The sequence below is a fragment of the Bombus flavifrons genome, chromosome 14 (genome assembly GCF_040668555.2).
Source record: "Bombus flavifrons isolate JBK064 chromosome 14, iyBomFlav1_principal, whole genome shotgun sequence".
Lineage (NCBI taxonomy): Eukaryota > Metazoa > Arthropoda > Insecta > Hymenoptera > Apidae > Bombus > Bombus flavifrons.
Genome location: NC_138455.1, coordinates 12,347,943 through 12,358,652, shown reverse-complemented (window position 1 = coordinate 12,358,652; position 10,710 = coordinate 12,347,943). Strand labels below are relative to the sequence as shown.

Genomic DNA, 10,710 nt, shown 5'->3' with positions numbered 1-10,710 from the left:
CTGCGGGGCTTTTGGGGATTACCCGCGAAGCGCGGTCACAGGGTGCCGCGAAAGCTCTCCTTGAGGCGATCACGACAAGGATAGAAGAGACACGCACGCGGCTCCTCGCTCGCCGCTCACGACATTCTCCCGGACAAATTAATTCTCCCTATACCGTTATGGAGACCCTCGAATCTAGTCGCGTCTGCCGCCTTTGCGGCAAGCAATCCGGTATCTCGATTAATATTTTTGACAAGAATGAGAACCACGTGAAGAAAATCAACGCCATTCTCCCGATCATGGTACGTGTCATATCACTCTTCTCCCTTCTACATTCGTATCGTTTCGTTATGAATTTCACGTGTACCGTGTAAGTATGTATGTACTTGGTTGCTCTTTCCTGACATCATTCACGCCCCCTCCTAAACCACCTTTTTGCCACAAAATCTATTATCAAAACGCAACAATGTTTCCTTTTAATAAAAATTCATTCGTGTACCAGATGCGCGTATTTTTGCACATATCTTTGTAACTGGTTGGATTACGTTTACTAAAAGTTGAAACTTTTCCGTAAATAGGTTTATTGGTTGTATTTATGATACTAAAAGTGAGGTTATTGTTACTTCGCGCCAATGAGCCTCATAAACACTTTTAACGTATTGCATAACTTTAAATCGTAATCGTTTCTTTTAACTCGTTATTATTGATAAAATCACGAGTTTAAAGCGAACTATTTCGAAGTAGAATTTCTCTTAGATATCGAAAATACGGAATATTCCGTCGTTGGAAACAAATATTGCTTTAGATTTTCGTCTCTATTAGCTTCTACCATATTAGTTAGAGGAGTACGTGATAATTTAAGAGAATTAAATACAATATATATTTAGAACTTTGTATAAATACATGTAACTCGTATTCCAACGATTTTAACGAGAATATTATTGTGTAAATAGGAAGAAAGATACTGTACACGTGTTGTTGGGATCGAAATATTTTTTTATTATATAACCTGTTTTCCTTTTTTCAATAGAAAACGCAGCTAATCGTTTGAGCGAAACTAATCGAATTGTACTGCACATTTAAAAATGTTATCTTACGTTTCGTTCCAACAACGTTATACAGTTTCTTGCCATTTTTAATTCGTGCAGAACGTTTTTATGATTTTATATCGTAAAGAATGGAACGTGGATCCCTTGAATTTCTCGCCCTTTAACTTCCTCCGCGTATTTGTAGAGCACGTGTGGTGTCCCCACCCCGTTTCCTATAAGCGACCACGTGAACTTAACAAACACTCGCATTCGCATCGGCTGTGTATCCTGCAGGTGCACGAAATGGACCTGTTGCCGAAGCACATGTGTCATCGGTGCAGTTACAAGCTAGAGGAGTTTCACAAATTCTACATGGACTGTCTGAAGACAGACGCGGGTTTGAAGAATCAGTTATCATGGATGCGAAAGGAGGACTCGAAGGAGAGAGTCGGTGTGCCGATGGTGCACATAGAAAACATCAAGATCAAAGTAGAGCCACCGGATTACGGCCTGTACGACGATAACGACTACATAAATTCGATGAGTTCGGTAACTTATCCGGTGAACAGTGTCCGATCCAATAATATTCCCGGTCCTATAACGTATGCTTCGTATGCACGTTGCGCTTGTTACTGTGATAAAGCGGACCAAAGTAATCAAACTGTAGCTACGAACTACGAGAACGAAATATCGAGATGTAGTAGAATAAACGCCATGAGGCAGGACAACGACGGCTGCGCTAACGTATCGCGAGCTGTGCAGGGGAATTTGTTGGCGCATCAAGCACTCAAGGAACGATCAAATTTAGTTAAGCTTGTCAACGAGGTTAAAGATTCGCGAAGAACTACTTTTTCGAATTTCAGCCCATCGACGGATAAATCTAGTAGCGCGAAGAAAGAAACTTCGAAAGATGTGATAGTTCGTAATTTGAGGCCTAGAAAAGGTTCTGTAGATTACGTGGGAATTAGGAAAAAGCTTTCCACTTGTTCGTCGTTGAACAATGAGAATAGGTCAACGATCGTGGAGACAAAACTGTCAGCCTCGACGGAATTCGATGTGTCGCAGATTAAGATAGAGAAATTCGATTTCGAAGGACGCGTCTTAAGACCGAGAAAAGGGACCATTGATTATAGAGAACCGATACGGAAATATTCTAGATCCGCGAATAAGAACCAAAGATCGCAAAGTGATCAATATCGAGCGGATAAGACGAAAGTTCGGAATATTGCAAGCAAATTAAAATTACCGTTGAAAAAGATGCCGAAACAAATGAGAAACAAAGTAAAATCAGATATAAAGACGGAACAGCTGTCAGATCTCGAGGATCTGGTACTGGACGGATCGGTATCGGCCGCTATGTTATCCCTAACCGATGAGATCGATGCACTGTCTGACAATTACAATGTAAACGTACGAAACGATAGAGTTAATTGCGATGCACGAGTAAACCGTGCGCAGCATACCGATAATTTTAGTATAGCAAATTGGAAACCATTGCGAAATCTACCTAACCCCAAAGATAAATTCAAGTCGGGGAAAGTCGGTTTGCATCGGATCGCAGGGATAAATTATTCGACGAGATATTTGAGAAGTCAAGATGTTTGTCTGAGAAACGGTAAGATACGAAAACCCGATAGCACGAATGTGTCGATTAAGAAATTGCGAAGAAGTTTTCGAAATTTTATGCACAGAAATAAAACATCCGGTAAAGCTTTAATGAAGGCAATCAGAGGTAGTGTCACAAGCAAAATGTCCGCCGCGATGAAAGTGCTAGATATCAAGCACTACTGCGACGAATGTAACACGAGTTTCGCTAACAAAGAATTATTCAAACTGCACGTGTGCTATGGACATTGATCATTTTACGAAATCGCCGGTAACGTGACATGGCGTAAATTTTTATTTTTTAAGCCTTGAGCAGTCAGTCACGTTACTTGTATTCGTACCAATACGGCCATGATTACATAGATTTTGTTGATAATTAATCATATATATATATATATATATATGATTAATATATATATATATATATATATATATATTATATATATTATATATTATATATATATATATTATATATATATATATTATATATATTATATATTATATATATGTATATATATATATATATATATATACATATACTTTTTTTTTTCAATCTTCTAGGGAAAAACATGTACCTATGAAATTATTTTGAGCACACGCTATTGATACGTTAATATTGTAATACTATTTTTATGAGCGAAAATGTATACAGTATAAATAATAGTCGATTGTTGATAGGGAAAAAGTAAAGTAAAGCAATGTTGCGATGTACGCTTAAGAATTTATGTAGATAAAGGATTCACGGATCGCCTTCGTATTTTAAAATAAGATGATATATTATGTATATATATGTATATCTTTTCATATAGAATATACCATATATGATCAATATTTCATATAGAATATATATATATATATATACACACATATATTTTAACAGATATTAGATATTCATATACACGAAATTGTGATATATAGTTGAAAAGATGTTAGGTTTCTATTCATCTTGTATGTAATTAACTCATCTCTTTTTTTATTTCACGTCTTGCTCTTATAGCGTAATAAATGCCAGTTTTCGTAATCGTTAACATGAACATGAACGAATATGTTATTTGCGTTACGATCGACAACGTGATACCGCTGGTACTGTTACGAAGAACGATGATTGTTGGATTTGCGCGGAATAATTCTAGATAATGTTTAACGCTTTTTACGTTAAAAATGTTATTAAACTTTGATTCTGTTATTCATTGTTATTGGATATTAAATGCACTCGTCATCCCTTTGTACAGAATTCTTTATTAAATAAGAGATCTTCTCTACAACTGTCTAACAATTTTAATGATTAAAAAGTTGCAATCATTGCACAACAATAAAAAAGAAACAAATTCTAAATAGAGAGCAGTAAAACGTATTTTCCTATTAATTGCTATCCTGTTATCTCCTTTAACTATTTATTTCATTGTATAATCGTTGCATATTTATCCTCTCTCTCTCTCTCTCTCTCTCTCTCTTTTTGACGTTTTGAAATTTAAAATGTACTTTACGTTATTGGATAGGTGAGGTCGCTACGAGAAGACCATCGAGCGAATTAAAATTATCAAACAAACAAAAAGTACGCCAAGTGTCAAACGACTTCGAAAAGATGATTTATTATTTGGATTATATTCTTCAGAGGTGTTATTAGTGAAAAATCCGAATGTCTTCGAACCCTCAGAAGTCCCCTCATTATGAGGATGTAAGTGTTTAGAATACTTCTCTGTAGTTATCATAACCTATTTTACTTTCCAAAAGGCGTTTTACGGTTTAGTCGTTTTGGATGATTTATCAGTAAATTCGTGCCAGTTAATGTAATATATTCAAACTAAGAGACTAGAATACGTCAAGTTTTGTATCTGCTTGCATTAATTAAGATTGTATGCATTTTTAATTCATCGACAGTTGATTTCGACCGAAGATGATACTCTGGGTACGTCCATTAGCCTTAGCGTAGGTGAAAATTCAATTAGAATAAAAGAAAAACCTAAGGTGGTTGTTAAAAGATCAGAGCCGGAAGATAAGCACAAAGAGGAGAAATGGTGGTTGAAGAAGCCAGATACTTGGCTGGATATTTCTCGTGCTGTTCCAATAGACGTGAAAACAAAGCAATCTCCATCCCCTTCCCCAGATGTTAGTTCCTCGATGAAAGAATTTCTTGAAAAGGAGAAGATGTGCAAAGTAATTACGATTATCGTATCAATTGTAGAATACATATTTACATGACCGATAAGATGTAATTAATCTATAATTTGTTCTTTTATTCTGCACAGGCTATGCATAAGAGCGAAGTCGAGATGAAAGACAGGGACGATACCTTGTGTGACATTCTGGCTTCTGCTGCATTCGATAAATATCCCTCTGATTTTGAAAGTAAGTAGCGAAAGCCGAACAAATGGTGGAATTTTTGTACAAGTTTCTAAGCGCAGCTGAATTAGAATTTTCGTTGTTTCATGCAGATGCAACCGATGAGGATATAGGTAGTATTTTAGAAGAAATGAGTAAGATAGCTGGGGCTCTTAGTCCTAATTCAGCTACGGATCGTTCAAAGTCTCGCAACTCTGCCAAAAATCCTACAGAGGAGGAGAAATCGGTGGAAGAACTATTAGAGGAGGCTGAGAAACTCGTAAGAAAAAATAGTAATAGTCTATCTAAAAGCGGATCAAAATCTGATACTTTAGTACCTGAGAATATTCCGGAAGATATAGAAAGCTTTAGCAGGGTTAGACAATTAGAAGCTGATATATTTCAACTAATAGAGGAGGAGGTGCACAAAGAGACTGAGAAAATCAAAAAGAGTCCAAAGAATGAAAAGAAGAGAGACGGTAGTCCTGGATTTGAGGTTATATACGAAAATTTGAACGGTCTGAAAGCTCCGAAATCTTTAGAACTTCAGAGAAGAAAATTTGAAGAGCAGAAAGTAGAGGTGTCGAGCAGTTCTGATTTAGACGATCCTATTGAAAGACATTCCAAGTCGGAGGAATTAAAAAGTACAAGAAAACTGGAGTCGGATAAAGATAACTTGCAAAAAGAAATAACGGATGTAGATAAGGATTTTTTTGAAGATTTGCTGAGAAAGTCCAAGGAAAAAGCGGAGGGTGGTATGTCAGGTAGTTCAAGTTTTGGACAGGAAGATTTTTCCCATTTTTTGAAACTCTTGCAAGGACAGTCTAATAAAAAGGAACAAGAATCAAAGCAGTCCGATTCAAAGCCTACAGACAGAAAATTATGCATTTTGGATGGGGAAACTACGAATGACAAAAGTCCTGAATTTCCCGAGAAGGAAATTTCCGATATATTGGAGAAGGAACTACCTCGGACAAATGAAATTATCGGAACGGACACGAGTGACCATAGTGGTGAACAAAAAGAATCTCAGAACGTTAATAATAGCGGTAAGAATGAGCGTGAGGAAGTATCTGAGAGAACGGATCAAGTATCTCCTAGAAACGTAGCTGCGACAAAGGACAACAAAAAAGTGTTCAATTCTAAGGAAGAACTGTATACCGTTGATCTGACACCGAGATTAGAATTATTCGCGGATGCAATCCCGAAGTTATTAGCCGAAAAGTCGACGGAAGATACAACGCAACAAAGCAAAGAACCCACAGACGAATCAAAAGCAACCGTACATAAAACGATCTCAAGTTCCGAGATTAAATTTAACGTTAATGTTCCAACTTGTGAACGTAGCAGTGTAGAACGCAAAGTCAGTCATCCGTCTAGCGCGTCGAGTAATAAAACGCAAAAGAAAGAATTAAAGTTTTCCAAGTCTAAGAGTTACGACCAGATTTGTAAGCCACTGTCATTTAGAAGTTCTGTAGAAAATCTAAGAGTAAGCAAACCTTCGGATGCAGCGAAGAAACCTAGCAACACCTTGATCAGACGATCGCCAACGTCGAAGCCAAAATTGCAGCCTACGGTTAAACCGATCACGAAAATTCCGCCCAAGACCAAGGCCATAACTTCAAAGCCAAAGAAAAATTCCGTTAAGACTGGTTCCAATCTCACTTTGTCTTCCACGTACAAATCGTACCAAGCTACTAAATCACCGGACAGTCAGGCAAAGACGATGGCCGGCGGTGACACGAAACAACATGTAACAAAAACAAATTGGGAGTTATTATGTCGCGAAGAAAGGCATAAGAACGGTCTTTTGAAACAGCAGCTGGAGTCAGAAGTGAAAATGCACAAGAATGAAATGGACAGTATGCGTATATCGTTCGAGGAAGAACTGTTCGCGTTAAAGAAGCAGAACATGGTTCTAAAGGCGAAGGTAGACGAGCTTTCGTTAAACGAGAAACGCTCAGAATCACAGCCAAAGAAAGATACGAAGATCGTGCTTCTAGAAAAGGAACTAGAGAGGCAAGAGGATTTAATTCGGGCTTACGAAACGGAAAACAAAAAGTTGATGCAAGGTACGAAGGAAATGCAAGAAGAAATGAAACAGCTGCAAAAGCAAAAGAGTACAGCATTAGAATCTGGTAAGATACAGGAACTTGCGGATAGAGTTAAGGATCTCGAGGAAGAGACTCTGAAACTGAATCTCGAAGTTTCCGAGCTGCGAGATAAGAACGCAGACTACGCCTTGAAAAACGAAGATCTGATTCAACAGAATAGTCTTTTGAACGACGAATTGGAGATGTTTAAGGAACAGTTGAGAACGAAGAATGACTTTATCACGGATCGATTACAAGCAATGACCACGGCAGAGCTGCAACTGAAGAAGCAAGTGGAGGACTTGACGGTAAAACTAAGCTCTAAAACGGAACAATTACGAATAGTGAAGCAAGAGTTCGACAAGATGCAACAAAACGTTCTGCCGTTGGAGAAAGAATTGTTAGAATTGAGAGTGAAGGAAGGTAATTTGCTGGAGAAACTGCAAATATCTAAGAGTCATGTGGAACGTGAGAAACAGTTGACACAGAAATTGAAGGACCAAGTGATTCTCGATAGCAAAAAGATTACGGACTTGAACAGACAAGTTCGTGAAATGGAGAGGATACTTAAGAGGAAGAATCCTGATTCGGTATCTGCTCTAATATTGACGGCGAATTCTGAACAGGAAAAGGTCGGTGCCGAGAAGGTTAAGCTGTTAGAAGATAGGATCGCGAGCCTGGAAAATGAAATTAAAGCGAAAGATGATTTAGCTCAAGAGAAAATGGTGGAATTCCAGAGGAAGTTCTCGGATATGAGGGAGAAGTATACTAGTCAAGTAATGGAATTGGACGGCAAACTGTTGGAGGCTAGCGCGAAGAATCGTAAGATATGCAATGATATGTTTACGCAGACTGCATCGAAACCTGTAGAGAACAAGAGTGTGGAGACTATTAGGAGGGAGGAGAGGGCAGGCTCATTCGAGAAGGAAGATGTGGGGAAGAAAGACATTGGAAAATCTTCTGTGAAAGGTAGTTTGAAATGTCAGAATTCTAAAGAGGACGCTTATCTGATGGCCACGATACGTGGATTGAAACTGGAACTCGCGAACAAAGATAAAACGATTTCGAAGCTGACGAAAGAATCGCAAGATTTACAAAAGACGAACGCAAGACTGCAGAAGGAGAGAGAGAAGTTGTTGAACGATAGAAGATCCGCGAAGACTATGAACTTTGAGAGGAATCGCGGCATGGTATCGTCGGATTCCAAGTTGCTGACTTTGAGGTGTATCGAAGGGAACGATCAGAATTCGAACGTCTATGAAAATGGCCACGTGTCTGACACAAACGCTCAACGATTGTCCGCTTCCGTACAAAAGCTTTACGATCCCATGCAGTACACCGAGAACGGAGATAGTAATCTGGTGAAGAGATTGGCCGATGAGAATGATATTCTGAAAGAGGAACTAAGCAAGATGAATAAGGATTTCATGGCTTTAAAGAACAAACGGCTTCACGATCTGAACCTCTTGCAAGAGGAACATGAACGCGAGATGGCCACTTTGTTGAAGGAGTATAGCGTGAAATTCGGAGATTCTAAAGTGGTAAAGTTACAGGTTCGTAGTATTACGTGCAGTGTTTATTTCGCTTTCTCGTTTGTTTATTAGTAGAATGCGAATATATTTATGGTATCGGTCGAAGAAACGGAACCAAGGGAAAAATTTAATTCGCCTACTGAACATGTTCGTCGTGTGTATTTTTTTGGCTTGCGATAAACGCGTAAAAGTCCGTGGTCTACCCGTTGGATTAGCATGATAAAGCGTTTGCACGTAGTACTCTTGTCACCTTTCTGTGACCAATCTGATCGATAAAAGCTCTGTTTCTGTTAACAGGGCCAGATAAATACTCAAGTAGCTGTGATAACTCATTTGAAGCAGCAAATTGAGAAGCTTAGAGACTACAAGGAACAGGTGATTGTTCTGAAGGCTGAACGGCAGCATTTGGAGAATAAAGTGAAAACGTTGAACGAAAAAGTGAAGTACTTATCAACACCGGTATGTAATAAGAGATAGGCGTTGCTCAGCATTCATTTTATGCATCTCTTCGCAATAATCGAACCCTCTCTGTTTCAGAGTACAGAACAGCTGCAGCTGTTGCAGGATAAGATAACGATTCTCCAACAACGACACGAAAGCCGCGAGATGACGTTGCAGAGTTTAGTGCGCGATTTGCTAAGAAATAGAACCCAGTGCAAAGACTGTAAAAACGAGAAGGGTAAAAATCGACAATTGTGCTATTTCCGACAAGAGCTTGATCATATTCTTGGAATGCTTCAAGAGATCGCCAATGTTCATTGATTCTAGACGAACTAGATTAGATATGCGTGTAAAGTGGTGCTCATGAAATATCGAGAAATCGACGGATTGCAATTTCTCGATTCGATATCGGGCATTGTGATAATTCGTATCTTCGTATCTGTACTGAAACGAATCATAGGTATTTGTTAGGAGAAGCTATCACGTTGTTAGGCACTTTATTACATACGTGAGCGAAAGTACAGCCAAAAAGGTTTGGTCGGTGCTTTTTTTTTATCGACCTTGCCAGGAACGCGACACGATCAGTTGTTCGTGATCGCGTCTGCAGTATATTTAGTTATTCTTGCGTCACAAGATGCGGATATTTAGTGAAATCATATCGATTCTGGGGAAGCTCGCGCGTAATGATCGACTGCGATCACTGCCAAAGTTAGAAGAAGAAAAAAGAAAAGAAAAAGAAGGAAGGAAGGAAGGAAGGAAGGAAGAAAGAGAGACGGACAAATAACGAAGTTACAGTTTTATCGTAACTTCTCGTCGACGTTCCTTCTTGCCATTGTGCGTGTATTACGCATGGACAACGTCCACAGTCGGAGTAATAAAACTAATAGTGAAATATCAAATGAGAACATAGAGATATTTTGATCTATATTTACTAAAAGCAGACTTTTTATTTATCTAATAACGTAGATTTAACGATTGTTGAGGAAAGAAAAGAACCTGTGACTGCTTCCAATTGGGAACTAGCTTTAGCCTTCTTACTTGTCGACGTTCTGGAATTCGAATAGATAGACCATATAAACGTAGGGGAAACGTCTTGGGAAAACAAGAGATCTCTTCCAAAGTCGCATAGAAGTTAATTTTTTACACGAGGCTTTTTCAGGATATGCTAAGCGTCGTATTGAATTGTATTTATTTCCTATTTATATTCACACTCGTTCTTCGCCATCAACGAATCCATCTATAATCGAGTCGTCCACTTGTATAGTACGTATATTTATATACACTTTAGAAATATTCATTAAACGTTTTAGCAATCACAGTTGACACTCTATGCTCTCGCGACTAACTAAGCACACGCATATCGCACAAATTCGACGTGTCCTAGACGTAACGATGTTAAACGACTTTGTTACAGGATGATCGTAGAATACAATTGTTTGCTTTTGTCTGTTTTGTACCTGTTTTTATCAAATTGTTATAATTACACTGAGTACTACGGTTACTTCTTCAAGACTGGATATTATGTGAAATATAATGTGAAAATCACTGAATTTTTTTATAATTACTTCTAAGCCGTAATGTACAAACCATGAGATTATGACTTTAATAAATCACTTCTCTTCTCTTTGACTTTTCTCTACTTGATATTTCTACTTTTTAACTTAATATTTTTTTAGTACGATGTATGCTTGTGCTACTGTACCGTATGTG

The 10,710-nt window shown here is 38.2% G+C and overlaps 2 protein-coding genes across 3 annotated transcripts; both read left to right on the top strand.

The window, feature by feature from the left end:
- The first annotated feature begins 147 nt into the window (after positions 1-147).
- On the top strand, positions 148-3,021 carry LOC138187265 (uncharacterized). Its single transcript, XM_069127858.1, has 2 exons — positions 148-281; positions 1,302-3,021. The coding sequence occupies exons 1-2, from the start codon at positions 159-161 to the stop codon at positions 2,862-2,864; spliced, it is 1,686 nt and encodes a 561-aa protein (XP_068983959.1). The 5' UTR covers positions 148-158; the 3' UTR covers positions 2,865-3,021.
- A 1,082-nt stretch (positions 3,022-4,103) lies between these two features.
- LOC138186613 (centrosomal protein of 162 kDa) lies at positions 4,104-10,697 on the top strand. Of its 2 annotated transcripts, none has more exons than XM_069126654.1 (6): positions 4,104-4,290; positions 4,494-4,769; positions 4,862-4,961; positions 5,048-8,568; positions 8,857-9,018; positions 9,097-10,697. In XM_069126654.1, exons 1-6 carry the CDS (start codon positions 4,252-4,254, stop codon positions 9,319-9,321), a joined length of 4,323 nt encoding a protein of 1,440 aa, XP_068982755.1. In that variant the 5' UTR covers positions 4,104-4,251; the 3' UTR covers positions 9,322-10,697. The 2 variants fall into 2 exon arrangements, with proteins under 2 accessions (XP_068982755.1, XP_068982754.1); XM_069126653.1 differs by having other exon boundaries at positions 5,048-8,580.
- Positions 10,698-10,710: the final 13 nt, after the last annotated feature.

Excerpts from the sequence above, each read along its gene's own strand:
- LOC138187265 (XM_069127858.1), top strand. The coding sequence starts at position 159 with ATGGAGACCCTCGAATCTAGTCGCGTCTGCCGCCTTTGCGGCAAGCAA. Across the intron at positions 282-1,301 it reads ACGCCATTCTCCCGATCATG|GTGCACGAAATGGACCTGTT; the intron begins GTACGTGTCATA and ends TGTATCCTGCAG.
- LOC138186613 (XM_069126653.1), top strand. The coding sequence starts at position 4,252 with ATGTCTTCGAACCCTCAGAAGTCCCCTCATTATGAGGAT. Across the intron at positions 4,291-4,493 it reads AGTCCCCTCATTATGAGGAT|TTGATTTCGACCGAAGATGA; the intron begins GTAAGTGTTTAG and ends ATTCATCGACAG. Across the intron at positions 4,770-4,861 it reads AAAAGGAGAAGATGTGCAAA|GCTATGCATAAGAGCGAAGT; the intron begins GTAATTACGATT and ends TATTCTGCACAG.